General features: G+C 46.1%; 1 protein-coding gene across 1 annotated transcript; it reads left to right on the top strand.

Moving 5' to 3' along the window:
• The first annotated feature begins 594 nt into the window (after positions 1-594).
• ACADS (acyl-CoA dehydrogenase short chain) lies at positions 595-24,075 on the top strand. Its single transcript, XM_043978736.1, has 10 exons — positions 595-766; positions 3,135-3,298; positions 21,155-21,304; positions 21,450-21,561; positions 21,880-22,031; positions 22,261-22,431; positions 22,509-22,646; positions 22,782-22,877; positions 23,093-23,149; positions 23,229-24,075. Exons 1-10 carry the CDS (start codon positions 721-723, stop codon positions 23,379-23,381), a joined length of 1,239 nt encoding a protein of 412 aa, XP_043834671.1. The 5' UTR covers positions 595-720; the 3' UTR covers positions 23,382-24,075.
• Positions 24,076-25,553: the final 1,478 nt, after the last annotated feature.

Here is a 25,553-nt window from a genome sequence, read left to right as displayed (position 1 = left end):
CAAGGCTAGTTAATGTTGGAGGCTGGAAGTGGGGAGGGGGTGATATTAACTAGATTCCCGCGTCATGTGGCGTTATTTTTGCTAATCTCAAAGCCTAGATAAACGTTTCGTAGTATTACAGTTATCTCTAAAGCGCTCCCCGCGCTTCATTAAGGGAGGTCGCTTTGCCAACTCTGAAGCGTCAGGGAATAAGAACAATTAGTGTGGTCTGGGGGATTCCTGTCCAGCCAGGACAGGTACCGGCCGGACCGCCGCTCCTTGCGGCTCCTCCCGCTGCCAGAGCGCGTGGGGCCGCAGCTGCCCAGCGCCAGCTCACTTTGGGGGGTACATGGGCGGGGGGGGGGCGGAATTGGCATAAAGAGCGCCGTTGCGACCCGCTTCCAAGGGGGAGCACCTCCCTCCGCTAGGGGCGGGGCCTGACTAGGCCCGCTAAGGGGATGGAGCCTGGCTGTGGGGGCGTGGCCTGACTCTCGGTCGCCCTTTCCAGTGCCGAGGGGGCGGAGCCTGCTGCTCCTAAGGGGACGGAGTCTGGAGTGTCGGGGCGGGACCTGGCGCGCGGCCTCCCCTGTCAGTCTTGGGGAGGCGTGGCCTGGCGCGCGGCCTCCCGCGGCTCCTCGGGGGCGGGGCCTGGAGGTCACTAGCGTCGCTGAGGAAAACCCGGACCGGCCCTGCTGACGGACAGACGGACAGAAGGACAGACGGACAGAAGGACAGAAGGCCATGGCGGTCTCCCTGCTGGTTCGAGGCTGCAGCCGGATCGGCCGAGGTGAGTGCGGGCCCGGGTGAGTCCGTGCGGGGGCGGCTCCGGGCGGGCTTCCTGGGGCGCGACCTTTACCCCACTTCGGGCCTGGCGGGGCCGACTCCCCTCCTCTCTTCTTCCCTACCCCCCAGCCCACCCGGGGATACAGCCGGGGACACCCCCAGACCCCGCCCTGCGCTCCCGCCCTTCCTTTGCCCTCCTGGCGGCCCCGATGCCACCCGGACCCTCGGTGCCAGGGGAGGGAGCCCGCCTGCCCCAGGATCTCAGTGGACCCCTGCCCATCCCTTCCCTGGCCCCCTTAAGGCCATCCCACAGGCCTTCTCACACCATGAGAGAACCCCCTCGTTCCTGCTACCCCCGAGACCCCCCCTTATGCCATCCCCCCGGAAGAGCCCCCCATTCTCCCCCGAGACCCTCCCCTCGTGCCTCCCCCCATCCCCCCCAGAAGAGACCAGCCTTCTCATCCCCTCCAGAGACCCCCTCGAATGCCCTCCTCACAGCCGCCTTCCCCCAAACACCCTTCATCCCCTCTTTCCACCAAGACGCCCCCTACCCTCCAACCCACTCCCTTCTTCGGTCATTATCAGCTCCATCACACACGAGAACCGTCCACCCCGGAAGCCTCCCCCAGTACTCTCGTGGTCAGTGCAGAATATCCGGTTCTCTGCAGAGCGTGGTCTGGGGCCTGGGGTTGCACGAAGCGCGATGGTCACTCGGGGAGATCCAGGGTCCAGGAGGGGGAGGATCGCCCGAGCCGAACCGTAACCATGTCTCCCGGTGTCTGCCTTGGGATCCCTGACCTACCTGGGAAGGACCTGGGACTTATGGAGACCAGACGCCAAACACTTAGCCCCAGGTAGCCTGTAAGGTGTCCAAGTAGGATCAGAACCAAACTAAACAGTCACTGGGAAAGGGCAAAATAAATGAAAACACCATGAGGCATAAATAACATTACCTCTCAAAACGAAGTCAGTATGTGGCCGGCAGAGCCACGCGTATGGCTTAGTGGTCCCTGTTTCATTTGAATTTGACACTTGCCTGATCCAGTCCATCCCTTCATTTTACAGATGAGGAAACTGAGGCCCAGAGAAGTTAAGTGATTTGCTCAAGGTCACACAGGTAGTAAGTGACAGAACTAGGATTTGAACTCAGATCTTCTGACAAACTAGTTTAAAGGGACATCGAATATGATTACAGAGGAGCGGTTGATGGAATTTCAAATGATGGAAACGTGTTTTGAAGCCCAGTGGTGGAGGAATTGAAATGAGAGGCCGTTTTTTGTTTCATCAGTCACTCAGTGAACATTCATTAAATACCTCCTATGTGGAGTGCTGAGAAACAAACACAAACGAAGATCCCCCCCTTCCCCCCCCCTTACAGTCCAATAAGACAACGTACAAAGGAAGCTAACTGGGGTAGGGGGCAGAGAAGGCACCTGCTGTGGGGGTTGGCAGTGGAGTGGGAAGAAGAGTGTACTGAGCCGGAGACCAGCCACAGGGTCCAATCAAAGGGGCAGCTGTGAGGACCAGGCAGAGGCAATCTGGTAGTTTAATGAGATTGTCTAATGATTAGTTTCCTGGGGAAGGAGGGCGTGATGGTGAGTCCAGAGAAATCCAGAAGCAAGATATCTGGTGGGAAATAAGGGTGAGGGTCAGAGCTAGGGTGGTGGCTGTGGGTGTGGAGGGAAGAGATGGGAACAGAGAAATCGTTTTTGTAGAAACATGCTTGTGATTTATTATGGCAGAGGATAAGGAGAGACCAGAGTGGAGGATAATTCCAGGCTTACCAATAGGATTGATTTGGGAGGATGGTGGTGCTCTCAGCACTAATTCAGTAGTTTAAAGGAAGGGCAGGTTTATTGGAGAAGATAATGAGATCTAGTTTGAAGATGTATTTGAAAAGCCTTCTGGACAGTGAGAAGATACTCAGCAGGCAGCTGATGATATGTACCGTACCTGGAGTTCAAGAAGGGCTGGATATATAATTTGAGAGTTGGCTACTAATTGGACCCATAGGGATGCATGAGGTCACCAAGAAAGTAGCACCTAGGACAGAGCCTTGTTGATTTTTGTTTTTAACCTTCATTATATGATATATTGGAAAGAATTGGGAGTCAGAGGCTATCTTCAGACCTCAGCTCTGATGCTAAGTAGCACCTAGGACAGAGCCTTGTTGATTTTTGTTTTTAACCTTCATTATATGATATATTGGAAAGACTTGGGAGTCAGAGGCTATCTTCAGACCTCAGCTCTGATGCTTCCCTGGGTCTCCCTTGCTCATCGATGAAAGGAGCAGGTAAGGATGATCCCTGCCCCCTGGGTCCTTGACACATCTGCGTCTCTGCTCCTGTGACCCTGGCTTCTCTCCTGGACAGCTTTCTGTTCCCGTGGCTGGAGGCAGCTGCACACCCTCTATCAGTCTGTAGAGCTGCCTGAGACACACCAAATGCTTCGCCAAACGTGCCAGGATTTTGCCTCAAAGGAGCTGGCCCCTATTGCTGGACAACTGGATAAGGAGCACCGCTTCCCTGGTGCTCAGGTAAGTCCAGTGCTCTTGCTCCCTGCTTTAGTAGAGGGAGGGCACCTGTGGCCTGGAGAGAAGCTAGGGAACATGGATATTAGGAGAAACAAGTCTAAGAGGTGACTGACAGGGAGATGTATATAGACAGGTCTTCTGGAGGTGGAGAAAGAAGCAAAAGTAGTGGAGTGGTCTGACCTCAGTCTGCCTCTGCTGCTCTGGGAGATTTCCAACCCAAAGGCTTTTAAGCCAAGTCTAAGCTTTTTTTGGGGGTGGGGGCAGGGCAATGAGGGTTAAGTGACTTTCCCAAGGTCACACAGCTAGTAAATGTCAAGTATCTGAAGCCAGATTTGAACTCAGGTCCTCTCGAATCCAGGGCCAGTGCTTTATCCAGTGTGCCACCTAGCTGCCCCCAAGTCTAAGCTTTACTCCCTTCTGGGGAGTAAACCTTGGGATTGGAAAGGATTTCAGAAAGCAAGCCAGGCAGCCTGCACCTGAATGGACCTACCTGTCACTGGGTCTTTAAAGTGCTCATGCAGCTACTGCTGATAACCCAGGGGAGGGAGTGCCTAAGTGGAAGCTGTCCAGTCTGACTTTGGGTTGGAAGGTTTTCCTTACAATGACCCTCAGTCTGTCTCTTGTGGAAGCTTGCACCCATTTCTTCCACCTCTGCCCTTTGGGGCCAAGCAATACACATCAGATCTCTCACATGAAGGCCTTTGAGGTATTTTAAGAGGCTTGTATCGACTTCTGGATCATTGTCTTGTCAGGCCTTTTCTCATCCAGGTCACACATCTCCAATGGCTTTGCCCAGTCCTTGTATGTGTAAGGAATTGGTTGTGATTTGGGGTTTCTGTGACTCCATCGTTGGCTGGGATTGAAGGCCCCAGCACGCGTGCCTGTGTGTGCTGGCCTCACACCAGACATCTGCGTGCCTGCATGGGCCTGGACAAATTATAATGACGGGAAGCCCAGTGAGGACAGGTCAGGTGGTCTTCAGCATCCAGAACTCATCTCTGTAGAGACACTTGTTAGTTCTGTCAATCAGGGCTGCCAGCCAATTTGTTGGGGCTTTGTATATGGTCAGCCATTTCCTGAGGGAGAGGGGGCTGCTGGGAGAGAAAAGGGAGGAGAGTTCACTTTGTTCCGAGAGAGAGAGAGAGAGAGAGAGAGAGAGAGAGAGAGAGAGAGAGAGAGAGAGAGAGAGGGAGAGGGATGCTGAGTAGCTGATTCTCTTTGAAACTGCTGTTTCTGGGTGGTGGTGAGTTTGCAGGTTGTATTTTTTTCCTTCCCCATTCCCTTTTTCATTGTCCCTAGTTCTATTAACTTTACTTGTATTTAAATTTGTTCCCATTAATAAACCCTGTTTTGTTTTTTGAAAGAGGCTGTTAATCTTTCTTACCCCAATATTGCAGCGAGCCACCCAATTAACTCTCCCCTTACTAAATTTTGGCCCTTACATATGTCATATTGTCATGGTTGCCCTCCCCAGAGGTGCCTCTGGCCCATAAATGTCCTTCCTGAATGTGGTGCCCAGAAGTGAACATTCACTCTTACCAAGAGGCCAGCAATAGCTTTGGGCTCTGTGCTTGGAAAGGGAAGAGTTAGGAACCCACAGCCATGTTGTATAGAAATGAACTTGTTAATGATAGCAGCAGAACATGAGTTTACTCTATGACAGTAGCTTCTGGAGTTAAATGAAAGGCAAACCGCAATGTTGTTGTAACTTGTCATAACCTGGCTCTATTGTAACCAAGCCAGCATGGTCTAATACAAAGCTCCTTAAACTGGGTCTTGTGACCCCACATAGGGAGGATTGAGTAACTGAATTCAGGGGTTGTGAAAAATTTGACAACAGTAAAAGGTTACGGGGGCAGCTAGGTGGCACAGTGGATAAAGCACTGGCCCTGGATTCAGAAGGACCTGAGTTCAAATCCAGCCTTAGACACTTGACACTAGCTGTGTGACCCTGGGCAAGTCACTTAACCCTCATTACCCCACCACAAAAAAAAAAAAAGGTTATGCATACCTATTTATATACCTATATACCCAGGGTCACGTAAAAATTTCTCAGGTGAAAAGGGATGACAAGTGGAAAAAGTTTAAGAAGCCCTGATCTAATGCATGGAATTGTTCATTTCGGTCATTTCAGTCACGTCCAACTCTGTGACCCCATTTGGGGGCATCTTGGCAGAGATACTAGAGTAGTTTGCCATTTCCTTCTCCAGCTCATTTGACAGATGAGGAAACTGAGGCAGACAAAAGTTAAGTGACTTGCCTTCTTCCTGATTCCAGGCACTCTTTCTACTCTGCCACCTAGCTGCCCCTGTATAGGGAGAATTGTCTTCAAAGTTAAGAAGACTCGGGTTCAAGTTCCTGCTCTGACATTGACTGGCTTTGAGACCCTGGGACGTCTCTCTTTTTTTTTTTTTTTTTTTTTTTTAGTGAGGCAATTGGGGTTAAGTGACTTGCCCAGGGTCACACAGGTAGTGAGTGTTAAGTGTCTGAGGCCGGATTTGAACTCAGGTACTCCTGAATCCAGGGCCGGTGCTCTATCCTCTGCGCCACCTAGCTGCCCCCCCGGGACGTCTCTTAACCTCTTAAGGCTCTAGGCAGCTCTCTGAGACTGGGAGCATTTTCTCACCTGTCCCAATCCCTATCTGATCATAAGATGTGAAAGCAGGCACTGTGATTTTTCTTTGCCCAAACCCATTTCCCTTTTAATCAGATGGGCAGAAGTGAAATGATCTCTCAGGTCCCTTCCAAAGCAAACATTCTTGCAATCCGTGAATCATTGTCATTTTTGTATGCTGTCTTATGTCTACTAGAATGTAAATTTTTGGTAGACTCTTTCATCTTTGTGTCTCCCTCTAGACCTTGCTAGTACATGCTAGGTAATAAATAGCCATTCAGTTTCAATAAAGGCAGTTTCATTGTTGTCTCTCTTTGTAGACTCAGGAATGGCAGTATGAGAGGAGAGACAGACACATAGATATACAGACAAAGACAGACCGACGGAAAGTCAGTCAAGTTAAACTTTGGGCTATATTTTTTTTTGTAGCTATAACTGGCTTGCATTATAATCTGAGATTGATTTTAGAAAAAAATCCTAGATGTTAGTCACCACAATTCCGCTTTTCTATATATTTTATTTCATTAAATATTACATGTAAAATTTTTAATATTCATTTTTTAAAATTTTGAGTTCCAAATTGTATCCTCCCTCCTTCTTGAGAAGGTAAGCAATTTGATAACGATTATCCATGTGAAATCATGTAAAACATTTTCACACTAACCATGTTGTAAAAGAAAACACATAAAAAATAAAACAATAAAAATAAAGTAAAAAGTAGGCTTTGGGGGCAGCTAGGTGGCGCAGTGGATAGAGCACCGGCCCTGGAGTCAGGAGTATCTGAGTTCAAATTCGGCCTCAGACACTTAACACTTACTAGCTGTGTGACCCTGGGCAAGTCACTTAACCCCAATTGCCTCACTAAAAAAAAAAAAAAAAAGTAGGCTTCAGTTTGCATTCGGAATTCATTGGTTCTCTCTCTGCAGGTGGATAGCATTTTCCATCATGGATCCTTGGAACTTATCTTAGATTACTGTCTTTACCAGAGCAGCTAAGTGTTTCACAGTTGGTCATGCTTACAATATTGCTGTTAATGTGTACACTGTCTTTCTGGTTCTGCTCACTTCACTTTGCCTTGGTTCATTGAAGACTTCCCAGGTTTTCTGGAAAGACTTATATGAACTGATGCAGAGTGAGGTGAGCAGAACCAGGAAAACATTTTACATAGTAACAGCAACTGTGATAGAGGTGGCACAGCAGATAAGGCACTGGCCTTGGAATCACGTGGACCTGAGTTCAAATCTCACCTCAGACACTTACTAGCTATGTGACCCTGGACAAGGCACTTCACCCCAATTGCCTTAAACATCCAGGGCCATCTCCAGTTGTCCTGGACCCAGATGGTTCTGGAGGTGAGAGTGAGGTTGGTGACTTTGCACAGCCCTCCCTCACTTAAATCCAATTCACTGCAAACTTTGACTGTCATGGTCTTCTTTGATAATGAAGGACAAACAACAACAAGATTTAGCTCTTCTCAGCCATATATTGATCCAAGACAATTCCAAAAGACTCATGATGAAATATACTCTCTCTGTCCAGAGAAAGAACTGATAGAATCTGAATGCAGATCAAAGCACAATTTTCATTTTCTTTGGGGTTTTTTGTGTCCCCCCTTTTTTTTCTGTTTCTTTTATCATAACATGACTAATGTGAAAATGTTTTACATCATTGCACATGTATAACCAAATCAAATTACTTGCCAAGGGAGGGAGAGAGAAAAATTTGGGAACTCAAAATCTTATAAAAAATGAATGTTGAAAATTGTCTTTACTTGTAATTGGAAAAAAATTAAATACTATTTACATTAAAAAAGACTTCCTAGGTTTTTCGGAAACCATCCTACTCATCATTTCTTTTCTTTTCTTTTTTTTTTCCTGTGGGGCAATGAGGATTAAGTGACTTGCCCAGGGTCACACAGCTAGTAAGTATCAAGTATCTGAGGCCAGATTTGAACTCAGGTCCTCCTCAATCCAGGGCCGGTGCTCTATCCACTGTGCCACCTAGCTGCTCCTGTCACTCAACATTTCTTATACCACAATAGTATTCTATCACAATCATATGCCACGACTTGTTCAGCCATTACTCGATTGATGGACATCCCCTCGATTACCAATTCTTTGCTTCTACAAAAAGTTGTGCTGTAATGTCCAGATGGCTTTTTCCCCCTTTTCTTTAATCTCTTTGGGATACAGACCTAGTAGTGATATTGCTGGATCAAAGGGTATGCACAGTTTTATGGCCCTTTGGGCATAGTTCCAGATTGTTCTCCAGAAGGGTTGGATCAGTTCACAGCTGCACCCACAGTGCATTAGTATCCCTCTAGTATTTGTCATTTTCCTTTTTTTCTTTAGCCTCTCCCTGTCCAAAGCTATTGCTATAAGAAAGTTACTGAATTTATTGCTTCTGAATAAGGAGTGTTCCCACGCTAGGATCAGGCAGGTGAGCCTCAGTGGGAGAATGAGAGAAGTCCTGGAAGTTGAAATAGATAATTTGAGCCTCAGGAATTTAATAGGCAGCTCCAGGGATATCAAAGAGAAAGAAACAAAAAACAGCTATAAGATTTTTGAACATTCTGCAGCCAGCTATTTTCTTACTATAAACTCTACTGCTTCTCTCCCTAGTTTGTTAAGTTAGAGCATAATCCACTTCCTTTTCTATATTCTCTGTTATTATTCTCTCTTCTCCTTTCCCTAGCCCCAGACTTCTCACTTATGCTATATCTCCAACAGAGGGTTTAAGGTTAAATCACTTGCTAAGTAACAGAATTTCAGAAAGATACAGTGCAGGAGTTTCTTAATATTTAATTTGGCAGAGTGGAGTAGCTAGGTGGCATAGTGGATAGAGCACTGGCCCTGGAGTCAAGAGGACCCAAGTTCAAATCACTTCAGACACTTACTAGCTGTGTGACCTTGGGCAAGTCACTTAACCCCAATTGCCTTAAACATCCAGGACCATCTCTAGTCGTCCTGAGATATATCTTGCCACTGGACCCAGATGGCTCTAGAGGAGAGAATGAGGCTGGTGACTTTGCTTGGCCCTCTCTCACTTAAATTCAATTCATTGCAAGCCTTGACATATGTCATGGTCTTCTTTGAGAATGAAGGACAGGGGCAGCTAGGTGGTGCAGTGGATAGAGCACCGGCCCTGGAGTCAGGAGGACCTGAGTTCAAATCTGACCTCAGACACTTGACACTTACTAGCTGTGTGACCTTGGGCAAGTCACCTAACCCCAATTGCCTCACCAAAAGAAAAAAGAGAGAGAGAGAGAGAGAGAAGAGAGATAATGAAGGACAAATAACAAGTTGGCAAGGTGTCTACACGGTAGGAGTAAGATAGTTTTAAACCTCTTTATATCCTTAGCACCCTCCACAGTGAGTGTCTAGACATATAGTAAAGGTAGATGATAGCTTGTGTAGCTTGTGTAATAAATATCAGTGTTGACTGATCTCAATGCTGACTGATACCACGGTTGATTCTACAGTTCAATACTGGAGGGCAGGGGGTGGGGGTCTTCTCTAAGCCATTTGTCTCATTTACCTTGCTCTGCTATATGCAGAACTGCTGTTGTAGGTACTTAATATAAGTTGGCTTTTGTTATGTCGATGATGATTGTAAGGATTAGGTGAGAACAGATCTGGATGTAAAGGTTAGCTATTCAGCATCTTGTTTAGCTGGAATTCTGGGACAAGGTCCAGGTCCCCTATAATAAACACATGAGGTTTTTTAATAGTTGTTAGAGACCCTGAAGACTCAAACCACTGCATTTCTGTGTAGTCCCATTGTGGTTAAACTCTGCCCAAACTTAGAGTGCCTATCACTACAACTGAAAAAAGAAGTGGTAAGTTCCCTTTTTGAAATGTTTGCTTTGTGATTTTGAAGGTGTGGAATTCAACATTAAGTATATTTTGGGAGTACTTAAATTTCGTATAACCAGAAACAACCCTTGCTTTTTTCTCTAAAATGTAAACTTCTTTGTGAAATCTATTATGGAAATAGATTTGGGCAGGGCAGGGCCAAAGGATAGTTGTTGCTGACTGCTGTTGGTCAAGTTGTATCACAACATAAAGTTCTGGATGATGCTTTTTACAGTCTACTAACTATCATGTAAAGCAGAATTTTTCTTCTGAGTTTGCTTTGATCTTCCCTGTCACCATAGAAACTTTCTGTGGTCAGGTTTGGTTTTGTTTTTTGCTCATTTTCCCAGCCCATTTCTTGATTTTTAACTTGCTGTATTAAAGTTGGGTTCTGCTCCTGGGGTGGAGAGGACACTATCCCAAGCTTCAGGTTTTTTGTGCAGCTCTTTTCAGAGTTACTCCTGGCAGTCTGTATGTTTTTAGTTCTTCCAAGGTGGTATGATCTAAGGAGAGGTGTTTTTTACTGTTCTCCTGACCTGTGTTCTGGCCATAAGTGTTGGTGTACCAGGGACTACAACTCGGATCCACATATGAGCTCCCAGTGTCAGCAAAGGGACCTCCCCCCACCCCCAATCTCCTTCTGATCAGTTGTCTGACCCCTTACTGTCTGTGAGCTGAGAGCTCTGGAAGCCATTGCTGCTGATTCATTGGGCCCAAGGCCTGCTGCTTGTTTGCTGAGGCATGGCCTGCTATAGTCTTGCCAGGATGTTTCCTGCTCTGGACTGGGCTCCATTTTTATCCTCATGTGACAGACTCTCCTACTCTTCACTTTCAAACCTTCAAGAAAGAAGAGTCTGCTAGAGATACAAGTGCAAAGGATGAGCAATCCTACATGGGTAACTCATAGTACAGAGTTCTGGGGGATGCCTTTGAAACTCTACTAGCTACCATGTAAGGCAGAATTGGGTAACTATAGAAGTACAGACTAAGTGTGATGAAACCATTTTCAATATTCACCAGTGGTCTTTTAATTGCCAACTCTGGTTTTTTCTCAGTCTTCATCCTTCTCAACCTATCAGCTACCTTGGCCCTGTTATCCCATCTCTCCTCCTAGATATTCTTTTTCTTTCTGGGTTTTTGTGATCACACACACACACACACACACACACACAGAGTTTAATCTTTTGTGGTAAGTTTAATTTTGTTCTTTTTCTCTGAGAAACTTCCTGACTTTCCCCAAACTTAGACTTCTTCCTGGTTCCTCTTTTTCTCACTGATGAAATGATTAGGTTTCTGAGTAGAACTTTTCCCTGGTCCCATATTCTACTCTGAGACACCATGTACTAGTTGGAGAATTCTGGAAATATGACTATGCCTACTCTTTCTGCTGGCCCATCCACTCTGCTCCAGTTGTACTTCAGAGAAGAGCTCTCCCTAACCCATTCCAAGATTTCAGCTCAGCTGCAGAGAATGGAGTTTTTGTCCATCACCCACAGTCAGTAACTGACTTTGGGACTTCTGAGTTTTTTCCAAATATGCTGTTCTACCAGAGTACATATGAGCAGTAAGCATTCACAGAAATCCTGGGGTCCACGTCCCACCTGTCAGGATTCCTACAGCAGGAGAGCTGCCTCAGAACACCCAACAGGGTGGAAGAGGGAAGGACCTGGTAGAGACAAAACCCATCAGAGCAACACTTGTGGTAGCAAAGGAAGAAAGTACATGCTCATCAATGGGGGAGTGTCTGAACAGATTAGAGTAGCTGAATGTAGCTGACTGTACTGCCTCAGGACCTGTGAGTATGGTGGATTCAGAGAAACCTAGAAGAATTTGTACAAACTCAAGGCGAGCAGAATGAAAGAGCCAAGTCAGTGGATCAGGTCATACAGTGACCACAGAAATGGAAAGGAAAACAGTTTTGTGAGCCTTGGGAGCGCTGATCAGTTGCTGTGACCCATCCTGACTTTGGAAGGCTAACGATGAAGCATCCTTCCCACCTCTTGGCAAAGGTGAAGGAGCTGCAGCTGCAGCTACAGAGGAAGGCATGCTTTTTTGGACAAAATCAATGTGTTTTTTTATTTTGCTTGCCTATATCTATTGGCAACAAGAGAAGCCTGCCCTTTGGAGGATAGGGGATATAAAAATAAAAGAAAGAAAAGAACATGAATTAAAAATTCACAGAAGGGAGCAGAAAGACCTTTAGAAGGGGACTTTGTTACTGTTGTGTTAAATCTAATCATGTTAAGTTAAAAAATCCCAAAGTGTCTATATTAGAAGATCATAGTTTTGTATTCAGTCCTCTTTTCTACTTTTCGTCCATCAAAATGGTCACATTTGTTAATGTTTAAGTTCATAATAAAAAGAAATGCCTGGAGTGAACATTGCCCTAGTACAGACCCAGCCTAAGAAACCTGTGCCTTTCCTTCGTTGAGTTTGGCACAACGCCATCCTCAGCTTTCTATCTCAGGGAATGGAGGGGTATCCTGGTGGCTTGGGAAGTGTGCTGTTTGAAATATTTTATCACAGAAGGCAGCTCTTTCAAGGTGAGCAGAGCAGGTACAAGTGGCTGTTTTGTGGCATTCCTTCCCTCCCAGGATGGACTTTTCCAGGGGTTCTTTTAACAATGAAAAGGACTAAGGCTTTTCCTTTCAGTAAGTCTGGAGAACAGGGATACTTGTTCAGCACATTGCATGGTGTGATGGTTGTAATTCTGCCACAAGGCTCAAAGAAAGATGCAGGCTTTGTCTTCAAAACAAAAGAAAAGGTAAAGGGCGTGGAGGAAAGCCCCTTCACTCTCCAGGCTTTTGGGAAGAACAGGATGCTTCCCACAACAAATGGAAGAAGCAGGATGATTTCAGAAAGACCTGGAAAGACTTGTATGAACTGATGTATGGTGAAGTGAGCAGAACGAGGACAACATTGTGCACAGAGACAGCAATACAATACAATGATCCAAGACAATCCCAAAGGTCTAAAGATGAAGCATACTATCTACCTCCAAAGAAAGAACTGATATGGATTGAACACAGACTAAAGCATGCTATTTTTCACTTTCTTTCATTTTTTAAAATTCAAGTTTTCTTATACAAAATGACTAAGACGGTCATGTTTTACACAGCTACACATGTATAACCTGTATCTGAATGCTTACCATCTTAGGGAGGGGGGGAGGGGAGGGAAGGGAGGAGGAATAGAATTTGGAACTCAAAACTTCAAATAAAAATGTTTATTATTTAAAAAAACAAATGGAAGAAGAGTTTTAATGTGAAGACAAGAGGAACTAAAGGATTCCAAAAGGCAGAGAGGAATTTTGACCTTTGGCAGGGGGTTGCAGGGTAGAGGAATGTAAGAGAGTAAAGAGGGAGAAGGACACTGCACACTTGGAACTAAGAAACAGATAAATGACTCTTCCCAAGGACAAAGGAAAGGTACACTCTGAAGGGGAATCTAAAGAGGAAGCAGCCATTAATTCTTTTTTTTAATGTAATTTTTTCCATTAAAGTATTTTATTATTTTCCAGTTACATATAGAGATATTTCAGCATTTAAAAATTTTTTTGATTTTAAATTTTTAAATTTTTATTTAAAATTTTTTTTCTCAGCATTTGTTTTTATAAGATTTCTAGTTTCAAATTTTTTCTCCTTCCCTCCCCCCTCCCCAAGACAGCAAACAATCTGATATAGGTTATATATGTACAATCACATCAAACATATTTCTGCATTAGTCCTGCTGTGAAAGAAGAATCAGAGCAAAAAGGAAAAAACTCAAAAAAGAAAAAGAACAACAACAAAGATGATAGAAATAGTGTGGTTCAATCTGCATCTAGATTCCACAGGTTGTTTTTTTTTTCTGGATGTGGAGAGCATTTTCTATCATGAGTCCTTTGGAACTATCTTAGACCATTGTATTGCTGAGAAGAATCAAGTCTATCACAGTTCATCAACACATAATGTTGTTGATACGGTGTACAATGTTCTCCTGGTTCTGCTCATCTCACTCAGCATCAGTTCATGTAAGTCCTTCCATGTTTCCCTGAAATCTGCCTGCTCATTGTTTCTTATAGCACAATAGTATTCCATTACATTCATATACCACAATTTGTTCATCCATTCCCCAATTGATGGGCATCCCCTCAATTTCCAATTCCTTGCCACCACAAAAAAAGCAGCTATAAATATTTTTGTACACATGGGTCCTTTTCCCTTTTTTTATGATCTTTTTGGGAAAAAGACCTAATAGTGATATTACTGGGTTAAAGGGTATGTATAGCTTTATAGCCCTTTGGGGAAGCCATTAATTCTTTTTTTTGGTTTTGTTTTGTTTTGGTTTTTGAAGGCAATGGGGGTTAAGTGACTTGCCCAGGGTCACACAGCTAGTAAGTGTCAAGTGTCTGAGGCCGGATTTGAACTCAGGTCCTCCTGAATCCAGGGCCAGCACTTTAACCACTGTGCCATCTAGCTTCCCCCAAAGCCATTAATTCTTAAAGAAATGATGACTGGGGAGGATTGTGAGAAGTTGGTGGAGTAAAGCAGGGAGTTACCTGGCTCTCCCAAGTCCCCCTCCAAATTAATTTAAAACAAGGCCTTAAATGGAATTTTAGAACAGTAGAAATAATACAAAGTTGGGGTAGAGCAGTTGTCTGGCCCAAGACAATTTAGGAGTACATTAGGAAAGATCTGACCTATAGATCTGACTGGGGCAAAATGCAGATTCCTCCATGTCGGCAAACAGCAAGCCTTGGGGGCAGCTGTGTGGGCATGGCTTCCAAAACTTCTCTCCCATCTCTGGGAAAGGATTGGGTGACTGATCAGGGGAAGATTGCAGGAAGTGCAGCATTCTGCTGGCACTAGATGAGGGGCCTGGGTACTCTGACTCTGTCTCAAGCTGTGGCTACAGGTGAGGAGGAGTGAACACACTGGTGAGTGCAGTAGCAGAAGGGTGGGGACCCTTTTTGAGGTTTTAGGATAGCAAGAACTGATTGTACTCCCGAGTCCCTAGTTTCAAGTTCCAGGGCAGAGAAGTAAACTGATTCTTGTTGCAATGGTGTATTTTTGGCATCTCAGGAAGGGAGAGTATTTCCAGTGGCAGTATTTCAGGGGACTGATCATGGCTAAGGGGTGGAGAGGAATACCTGAGGTGACTCATAAACCAAGGCCCAAGCCAGAAGAGCAGTGACCACACCTAGTCTTGGATCATAGTGCATTGGAAGAACCAAAAAGTCAAAGACTCCCAAATAGAACTCAGAAAACAATAACATGAAAAACCTAAGCAAGAGGCATTATTCCCCCACACCCCAAGAGCAAAGCCTTACCCTAACATAAAGGTAACAGCCAAGAAATAGACTATTAAAGAGAGTAAACAACAGAAAAGGAATCTGACCATAATTAGTTACCAAGGTGATAGGTAATATATCTGGGTTTAAACTCAGAAGAAGACAATTAAGTCAAAAGAGCAACTTACAAAATTAAAAAAAAAAATGTAAAATGTTCAGAAGCCCAGAAAGAATTATTGAAAGAGCTTTAAAAAATACTAAAATCAAATAAGAGAGGTAGAAGAAAAGTTGGAAAAAGAAATGGGAGTAATGCATGAAAACTTTGAACAATTGAAAAAAAAAGCGTCCAAAAACTTACTGAAGAAAATTCCTTAAAATTTAGAATTGGACAAGGGAAAGCTTCATAAAACATCAAGAAATAATCAAAAGATGGAAAAATAGATGAGAATGTGAAATATCAAATTGGATAAACAACTGACCTAGAAAACAGATCAAGGAGAAATAATATAAAAATTGTTGGATTTACCTGAAAATCATGATTTAAAAAAGAGTCTAGACATTTTACTTCAAGAAATTATTAAGGAAAATTGCCTTGAAGTTTTAGAATGAGAGAGTAAAATAAAAATGGAAAAAATTCACTGGTCACCACCTGAAAGAGATCCCATAATGAAAACCCACAGGAACATTATAGCTAAGTTTCAAAGCTCTCAGATCAAGGAGAAAATGTTACGAGCAATTAGAAAGAAATAGGTCAAATATTGTGAAGCTAGAGCCAGGATAACGCAGCTTCTGCTTTAAAAGACTAAAGCTGCAGACTATAATAGTCTGAAAAGCAAAGGAGCTGGATGTGCAACCAAGAATAACCTACCCAGCAAAGCTGAGTATAATCCTGCAAGGGAAAAATGAATACTTAATGAATTAAAGGACTTTCAGACATTTTTGAGAAAAAAGAGCAGAGCTGAACAGAAAATGAGACTTATAGATACAAATATCAGGAGAAACATAGGAAGGTAAACATGAAAGACTAATCATAAGGGATTTAATAAGGTTAAACTATTTACTGTCTTATATGGGAAAATGATTATTGCAACTCTTAAGAATAGTATCATTATTAGGGTAGCTTAAAAGAGTATACCTAAATAGTGGGCTTGGGTTTGAGTTGATTATGATGTGATGATCCTAAAAAATAAAATTGGGTAGGGAGAGGTGAAATGGAGCAAATTATCTCATACAAAAGTGGTGTGAACAGAAGAACTTTTATAGTGGAGGGGAGGATGGAGGGTGGGCAGTGTGGGAACCTTATTCTCATTGGAACTGAGTTGAAAAGGGAATAACATAAATTTAGTTGAATGTAAAAGTCTTCTTAAATTACAGAGAAATAGGAGGACATGGGAATAAGATAAGGTAGAGACTCTTAGAAGGATGTGCAGATTAGGGAGGCAGTGGTCACATGTAAACTAGAGCCCTGAGGAAGGATAGGGTAAAAAAGATAGAGAGGGACAGAGAAATGGGATGGTGGGGAATAGGATGAAGGGAGATACACAACTAGTAATTATAACTTTGAATGTGAATGGGATGAACTTATCCATAAATGGAAATGGATCAAAAACCAGGACCCAAGAACATGTTGTTTACAAGAAACTCATTTAAAAATGAAAGACACACATAGAATAAAGATAAAAGGCTAGAGTAGAATTTATTATGCTTCAGTTCATGTTAATAAAAAGCAGGGGTAGTAATTATTATCTAAGACAAGGTTAAAGCTAAAATAGAGTTAATTAAAAGAGATAAGCAGAAAAACTACATTGTTTTTAAAAAGTACCTTAGACAATGAAGTAATATCAGTACTAAACATATATGCACAACATGTAATAGCATTCAAATTTATAAAGGAAAAGATAAATGAATTACAAGTGAAAAGAGATAGAAAAACCATAATAGTGGGGGACCAACTTTCCCCTTCAAAATTAGATAAATTTGGGGCAGCTAGGTGACGCGGTAGATAGAACACTGCCCCTGGAGTCAGGAGTACCTGAGTTCAAATCTGGCCTCAGACACTTAACACTTACTAGCTGTGTGACCACGGGCAAGTTACTTAACCCTAATTGCCTCACTAAAAAAATAAATTAATTAAAAAAAAGAATTAGATAAATTTAACCAAAAAATAAATAAGAAAGAAGAAAGGAGATGAAAAGAATCTTAGATAAACTAGATAGGATAGACATATGGAGAGAACTAAATGGGAATAGAAAAAGTGGTACATGGAACCTTTACAAAAGTTGAACTTATATTGGGGCATAAAAATCTTACAGTCAAATGTAGAAAAGCAGACATATTAAATGTGTCCTTTTCAGGTCATAATGCAATAAAAATTCAATTTAATAAAGGATTGGAAACAGATTAAAAATCAGTTGGAAACTAAGTAATCTAATCTTAAAGAATGAGTGGGTCAAAGATCAAATAATAGAAACACTAAATACATTTATCAAAGAGAATGATAATGAGACAGCATATTAAAGCTTATGGGATACAGCAAAAGCAGTAATCAGAGGAAAATGTATATTTTATATGTTTAAATCAATAAAATAGAGAAAGAACAGATCGATTAATTGGGCATGCCATCTGAAAAAGCTAGAAAAGAACAAATTAAAATCTCCAATTCAACACCAAATTGGAATCCCTGAAAACTAAAAGTGAAATTAATAAAATTGAATATTAGAAAACCATTAACTTTAAAACCAGGAGCTGATTTTATGGGGAAAACTCCAATAAAATAGATAAACCATTGGTTAATATGATTTTTAAAAAGAGAGAAGAAAACCCAATCAATAGTATCAAAAATGAAAAGGTGAATATACTACTAATGAAGATGATATTAAAGCAATTATTAGGAGTTATTTTGCCTTATTATATGCCAATAAACTTAACAATGCAAGTGAAATGGAAGAATATTTACAAAAATAGAAACTGCCCAGATTAACAGAAGAGGAAATAGAATATCTAAATAAACCTACTTTAGAAAAAGAAATTGAGCAGACCATAAATGAGCTTCTTAAGAAAAAATATCAGGGCCATCACAAGTGAATTCTACCAAACATTTAAAGATCAGTTAATTCCAATATTAAATAAATTATTAGGAATAATAGAAAAGGAGTCGTACCAAACCCCTTTTATGAAGCAAAGATGGTGTTAATACCTAAACCAGGAAGAACAAAACCGGAGAAGGAAAATTATAGATCAGTTTGATGAATGAAAATTGATGCAAAAATCCTAAATAAAATATTAGCTAGGAGATTGTAACAATATGTCACAGTGATTATACATTGTGACCAAGAGGGATTTACAGAAGGAATTCAGGGGTGGTTCAATATTAGGAAAACTATTAACACGATTATATCAATAACAAAAGCAACAGAAATCAGTGTTTGAGGAAAGCTGCAGTGTAAGGTACTCAATGGTTCCTCCACATTTTGAAAAATAGAATTATGTTATAGGATATCATATGGTGTATACATATATATATACACTTTATATATAAGTATGTATGTGTATATACATACATATATACACATGCTATAGTATAGTACAGGAAAAAGAAAGCAGAGAAATTCAGAAGTTCTCAGGAAACAAAACTTCAGGAAAGGAGCCCAGCAAGAAAACTCCTGGCCTCCGATGATCTACTTTAGTGATTCAGTCTATGTTATCACCAGAAGTGAGCAGCACTTGTCTGGTGTCTACACACAAATGACCAAGTATGGGTTAGAACCTAAGGTTAGAAACCCTAACCCAAGGAGACAAAATGTGTCTTCATGGATGGCCCTGAGATTGGGTGGGGCCAGACCTCGTGAACTGAGCAGAGCTTTGGAAGGGGCAGAGAAGCACGGTTTGTTACCAAGTCATGTTATGTGTGAAGGAGTCTGGGAAATGGGGAGGGAGGAGGAAGGGGCAGTTTCAGAGTAGACCACCAGCCTCCTGTATGGGAAGAAGAAACCAATGGATTCAGGAGGCAGAGCACCGGGCTGGCATAGAGACCTGAGAGAGCAGGGGCTTCGGTGCTAGAAACTTCAGCTGACGCGCTCTCTCTGCCCTAAGCAGATGTTGTACCACACCACACCACACTATACTATGCCATGCTCTGCTGTACTGTGCTGTGATATACTATAACAGCGCCATTTTCAATGTGGGGAAACCAGCGAGAACCTTCCGTTGAAGCAAGGAGAGAGCTTGTTGCTGTGTGGAAATGACAGGGTTTGATAGAGGGAAGCTATCCGTCTTCTATAATTTGTGATGAAAAGGAAAGGTGGGTCAGAAGTGCGGGTTATGGGACAGGGATAACAGGATCAGAGAATGTAAATATTGTCTCGACTTCCAGGGAAGAAAAGAGAATGGTGTCCCCAAGCTCTGGGACATGTTATTAAAGGGTTGGTTAGGAGAGGTCTAGAACAGGAAGCAGTGATCCAAAGAGCAAGCGTGACTTCATCATGAACAGGCCATGCCTGACTCATCTGGTTCCCTCTTTTGACAATGTTTAAGGGTGGTAGGCGGGTGAGTGAATGAAAACGCTTTATTAAGCACTTAGTGTTTGCCTTGCACTGTGAGAAGTAGAAAATGGAGATGGTCTCTGCTCTCAAGGAGCACAGACTCTAATTTTGGGAGACAACAGACACAAGAAGGTGGAACTGAAGGCTGAATGGCCCATATGCTTCAGAGCGTGATCCTTGGAGCACAGTGGCAAGAAAGGTGCCCATGATGCCCAGTGGTTCAGTGAGGGAGGGGGCAAGGCAGAAGACGAGGCTTTGTGGTCATGCTGTGCCCAGCATCTCAATTGTGAAGGGGTCAGCAAAAGGCTCTTTCCTCATGGGTGTTGTCTCCTGCTCATGCCAGCCTTGCCCCTGCCACTACCCTTCACATGCTGGGTGGGCACAGGCTGTTCTGGTCACAATTGCTATCACAGCCGTTGCTGCCCTACAGCTGAGCAGGGAGCAAGGTGGGCCAGGATCACAGCCTTGGGTCAGAGGACCTAGGTGTGAATCCTGACTGATGCTCACAAGCTTGTGACATGTCACATGACCTCCTAGACCTTACTTTCTTCATCTGTAAAAAGAGAAAATCCCATGCTGTCCTTGTGGGAAAGAAGGGGACGTGTAGTTTAGATAATAGTAAAGATGCACAAATTTTTTTGGGGGGGTGGCAAATGAGGGTTAAGTGACTTGCCCAGGGTCATACAGCTTGTAAATGCCAAGTGTCTGAGGCTGGATTTGAACTCAGGTCCTCCCGAATCCAGGGCTGGTGCTTTATCCACTGCAGCACCACTTAGCTGCCCCCAAGCTGCACATATTTGTACAGTTGTTTTAATAACTGGACCCAAATCTTGGTTATTACTGGTTCTGTGTCAGCTTCGAAGGTCTATAGTGGAATGCCCCAGGGATCTGTGCTTGGCCCTGTGAACATAGTATTGCTTGTCCAATTTTCAGGTGACACAAATCAGGGGGAAATAGCTCACAAATTGGATGGCCAACTAACACCAAAAGAGACGGAGAGCTGTACACTAATAAGATGAGTTTTAGTAGGGATAAGTGCGAAGTCATACATTTAGGGAACAAAATCAACTTCACCCGATGGCAGTTCCTATCAAAATGACTTGGGGAGTTTATTGGACACTAAGGCCGGCCGGAGTCAGCAGTGTGGTGCGATGGCGTTAATGCAGAGAAGCATTGTGCCCAGCCCCAGCTGGGGAGCCGAATGTCCAGAGGAGGGCAGTAAAGGATTGTGACCAGGGAAGGCTGGGCAAAGGTAGCTGGGCTTGGTGTTCACTTTTAGTGGGAGATTAACCTTGTTCGGCCTGGCCCCCGGGGCAGATCCAGGAGCACCCCTTAGAAGGCTGGGCTGCTTGTAAGCTTCCAAAGCTTCCCAGAAGTGGGTTGGGCCAATCTGGTGGTTTGGGATCCCCCTTGCTGGGGATCATCTTGTCCAGGGCCGTACGCTTCGGAGATTCCCTCTAGCTCTGAGATCCCGTAATGTCGCTCATTGGCCACCATGTATCTGGGAGAGGCCATTCTCGCTCGGGTTCAGGTCAGCCCGCCTTGTCATTCTGAGTTTCTGTGATTCCTTGGAATTAGATAAAGAAGATGGGCAAGCTGGGGCTCCTGGCTATGGACGTGCCGGAGGAATTCAATGGCGCTGGGCTTGACTACTTGGCCTATGCTATTGCTTTGGAGGAGATCAGTCGGGGCTGTGCATCAACCGGAGTCATCATGAGTGTCAACAACGTAAGTGATTGCCTCTCTGGGCTCCCTGCCCCTTCGTGGGGTTGGGGAAGGAGGGGAATTCCAGTTGTGCAGAATGGCCTGGCCACGCAGGGAGGGGTCAGGTCAGAGGCAGCCAAGCCCTCGTTCTCTCCCTCCTGTTCCACAGTCTCTCTATTTGGGGCCAATCCTTAAGTTTGGATCCAAGGAACAGAAGCAGCAGTGGATCTCACCCTTTACCAGTGGGGACAAAATCGGCTGCTTTGCTCTCAGTGAACCAGGTACTGGGTTGGGGCTGGTAGACCTTCTGCATGTAAACTCCTATGCCCGGCCCTGACAGGGGGAGGAGAAGACCCTGCCGTGGCCAAGGACACCCCAGGAGCTGGTGCTGGGGAGCTCGTCCGCAGGGGTGAGCCCTGCACCTTGCCAGGGATGCTTGGAGGGGAGAAGGCTGGGTGGCTGGCACTGCTGATGCCCTCTTCCCACCTGCTGTTCTGGGTGGCAGGGGCTGGGGACAGAGCTGGGGCACTGGGGCAGGTTAGAGGCCAGCATAGCCATTTGTTCATCCAGCCCTGAATCTCCCCGGGGGGGGGGGGCAGGAAATGGCAGCGATGCTGGAGCCGCCTCCACCACGGCCCGGCTAGATGGGGATTCGTGGGTCCTGAATGGCACCAAAGCCTGGATCACTAATGCCTGGGAAGCCTCCGCTGCCGTGGTCTTTGCCACCTCGGACAAGGCCTTGAAGCACAAGGTGAGGACAGCAGGCCCCGGGCAAGGACTAGCCCTTGGTCCCTTGCCCAGGGCTTCCTGGAGCTCTCTCTGAGCCTGGAGAGGCTGGCTCCCCCTGCCAGGCTCTGCCTTTGTTCTGCCTAGAGCCAGGGTCCCTCTGGGGTCTGGCCAGAGGTGTCCTTGGCTTGGGCAGTGGGGTGGAGGCTGGATATGGCTCTGAAGTGTCATCTGGGCCTTCTCGGGGCTCTTAGGGCATCACAGCCTTCCTGGTCCCCATGCCGACGCCGGGGCTCTCTCTGGGGAAGAAGGAGGACAAGCTGGGCATCCGAGCCTCCTCCACGGCCAACCTCATCTTTGAAGATTGTCGCATTCCCAAGGACAACATACTGGGCAAGATGGGCATGGGCTTCCACATTGCCATGGTGAGCCCGAGGAGGGGACTCTGGTTGGGATGGAGACGGGGAGACGGGCTGAGCTGACCCCTGGGCCATCCCAACAGCAAACCCTGGACATGGGCCGGATTGGCATCGCCGCCCAGGCCCTTGGCATTGCCCAGGCTTCCTTGGACTGCGCCGTGGACTATGCTGAGAAGCGCATGGCCTTTGGCTCCCCTCTCACCAAGCTGCAGAACATCCAGGTAATAGGCTTGGGAATGAGGGAAGGATGCGGCCCTGGACAGCGGCCCGCTGACCCGGCTCTTCCCTCCCGGGGGCACGGATGGCCGTGCGGGCAGAGAGGCCCTGATGGGCTTGGATATCCACGTGTGTTTCAGTTCAAGTTGGCAGACATGGCCCTGGCCCTGGAGAGTGCCCGACTGCTGACCTGGCGTGCCGCCATGCTCAAGGACAACCAGAAGCCCTACAGCAAGGTGCTTGGCAAGGCTTGTTTTCTGGGGGGGTGGGCCCTGGCATTCTGGGCAAGAGCATGCACAGGGCTCTGGGGAAGGGAAAGGCGCCTGGCCGGCTCAGCAGGGTGCTAGGGAGGGCCCTGGGTAGGGAGAAGTCAGTGGGACTCAGGCAGAGAAGGGCCAGGGTAAGGGCAGGGTGAGGCTGTGCCCCCTCAGCCTCATCTCTTCCTGCTCAGGAATCTGCGATGGCCAAACTAGCAGCATCTGAGGCTGCCACGAAGATTGCCCACCAGGTGAGTGAGCTTCCCGGGAGGGAGCGGCCGAGGGCCTCATTCCCTCCAGGTTCCATAGGCCTCTCGGCTTCTCTTCTAGGCCATCCAGATCCTGGGAGGCATGGGCTATGTGACCGAGATGCCGGCCGAGCGCCACTATCGGGATGCCCGCATCACAGAGATCTACGAGGGCACCAGTGAGATCCAGCGACTGGTCATCGCTGGGCACTTGCTGAAGAGCTACCGGAGCTGAGCAGGGCCAGGGCCTGGGGACCGGGGCCCTGCCCAGCCTCCACCCAGTGCACTGGAGCAGCTGGGCTCTCTCACCTAGGAAGTTCTTGGGCTCTGTGCCCTGGCAGCGAGGTCCGGCTGCTGGGTCCGAGGATTGTTTGTGAACTTGGGCCCGGGATGCTCACCCCCTGCCTAGTCTCCTTTTCCCAAATGTGCCTGGCTACTTCGATCACTCTCCCCAAATAGCAAATCTCAGGGAAGAATGTGGGTGCTCCAGGCCACCACTGTCAGGGAGGCAGCTCCACTGCAGAGGGGGCTTAAGCCCATGGTGCCTCAGTTTCCCCTTCTGTAAGACATGTTGCATCCAGCTCATCCTTTCTTATGGAAGGGCTGGGGCAGTACTTAACACCTTATTCTCGTCCTCATCTTGAGGCCCCAGAGAGCTTGCAGACCTCAATCCCACCCATGGTCCAGTGCGGCCTGAGGTGGAGAAGGCTCCTTGGAGCTCCTGGGGCAGGGAGAGGAGCCACTGGCCGTTAAGTGCCTGAAGGAGCACAGACCCTGGGGAGGGGGTCTGGCCCCAGGAATGCTGGGTCTTTCCAAATCATGTGACTCCTAATTACCGAGGGAGTGGGGCCTGGCTTTTCTTTGCAAGCAAATGACACTGTAAACATGTCACCCAGCTCCAGCTTTTAAAAAATTAAATGTTATTTTCAAACAAAGGCCCGCCTTCTCTTCCTCCCACCTTCCCCCCCCCCCGCCCCCCAAGAAAGCAAGACAAATGAGGCTCCTGTTACAGCCCAGAAAGCCTGATCCCTGCCAAGGCTGAGGCCGACCCCTCTGCCTAGAGGGTTAGGGGTATCCATAGCCCTCCTGCTTCTGCTCCCTTCAGTCTGCATCAGGGCACACAAATCTCCCTAGATTTCTCTGAAGCCACTGGCTCCCCATCCCCTTGGAGGCCTACCCTAACCTGGAGGCCATCTTTCACCGTAGCAGGGTGGAGAGTGAGGGAGGAGCTGCCCTAGGAGGGAGGGGTCATACTTACAAAGCACTTTAAGGTTTGCAAAGTGATTTTTTTTTTTTAAGTGAGGCAATTGGGGTTAAGTGACTTGCCCAGAGTCACACAGCTACTAAGTGTTAAGTGTCTGAGGCCAGATTTGAACTCAGGTCCTCCTGACTCCAGGGCCGGTGCTCTATCCACTGCACCACCTAGCTGCCCCAGCAAAGTGATTTACAAATATTTAATCCAGTGGCACATCAAGCAACCGAGGCAGACAGAGGTTAAGTGACTTGCCCAAGGTCACACAACTAGTATCTAAGGCAGGATTTTAACTCCGGTCTTCCTGCCTCCAGGCCTAGTGTCCTCTCCCCTGCTGGGAGAAGGGCAGACCGGGAGGAAAGCAGGAGGACTTGGAGGCAGGAATGTTTACTGTGGGGTCAGGGTGGGATGGGGGGGGGGGTGTCTGCCTAGACTGGGGAGGGCCAGGTTGTGGAAGCCTGTGACGAAGGCATGATTTGGGGGCAATCTAGTGTCAGGCAGATCATCTGGGCACGAGGCGAGAGTGAGAACGAATGGGATTTTAAAGGAGTTCACATAATTTATTTCATTGTGGAAGTTATGATAAAAGTAGGGGGTCCTGAAGACATTATGCCCTGCCCCTGCCTCCTCTCCTCAGGGAACTAAAAGGGACAGAATCACCTCTATTCTTCTATGGCTTCCTGACTTTCTCCAAATAAGGCCTGAGGCCCAACCTAGGGGGCAGTCCCTGAAACCGGAATGACATCTGACTACACCTGAGGGCAGGTGGCTCGGGCCTAGCCGAGGAGTTGTCTGGAAGCCCTTTGGCAAACCTTAGAGAACCTTAGAAATGTCAGCTGCTAACAGGAGGTTCCCTCTGGATCACCCCAGGCATGGGAGGTTCACGTGGGAGGGGTGGGGAGGAGAGAGAGAGAGCTCTTTGAGATTATGAAGTACTAAGAAAGAAGCCCAGGCTGCCCAATTGGCCCAAGGGCTGGGCGAGTTTCTGATTAGATACCCCCTCCCCTGGGGCATGGCTGCTGGGGGCCCAGGGTGAAGAAGAAGGCAGAAAACCTCCCACAGGTAGAGGAGATGGGTGGCAGGGCCTACTCTGCACTGAGCCCAGAGCAGAGGATCCTGGTCTCACGGTATGGGGAACATGGGAAGCCCCACACT

The sequence above is a fragment of the Dromiciops gliroides genome, chromosome 1 (genome assembly GCF_019393635.1).
Source record: "Dromiciops gliroides isolate mDroGli1 chromosome 1, mDroGli1.pri, whole genome shotgun sequence".
Lineage (NCBI taxonomy): Eukaryota > Metazoa > Chordata > Mammalia > Microbiotheria > Microbiotheriidae > Dromiciops > Dromiciops gliroides.
Note: the sequence above shows the minus strand (reverse complement) of the source record. Positions and strands in the feature narration are given on the sequence as shown.

What these genes read in the sequence shown, in the direction of transcription:
- ACADS (XM_043978736.1), top strand. Translation starts at nt 721, where the DNA reads ATGGCGGTCTCCCTGCTGGTTCGAGGCTGCAGCCGGATCGGCCGAG. An exon ending in CCAAGCTGCAGAACATCCAG is followed by an intron (nt 22,647 to 22,781) that starts GTAATAGGCTTG and finishes CGTGTGTTTCAG; the next exon opens with TTCAAGTTGGCAGACATGGC. An exon ending in ACCAGAAGCCCTACAGCAAG is followed by an intron (nt 22,878 to 23,092) that starts GTGCTTGGCAAG and finishes CTTCCTGCTCAG; the next exon opens with GAATCTGCGATGGCCAAACT.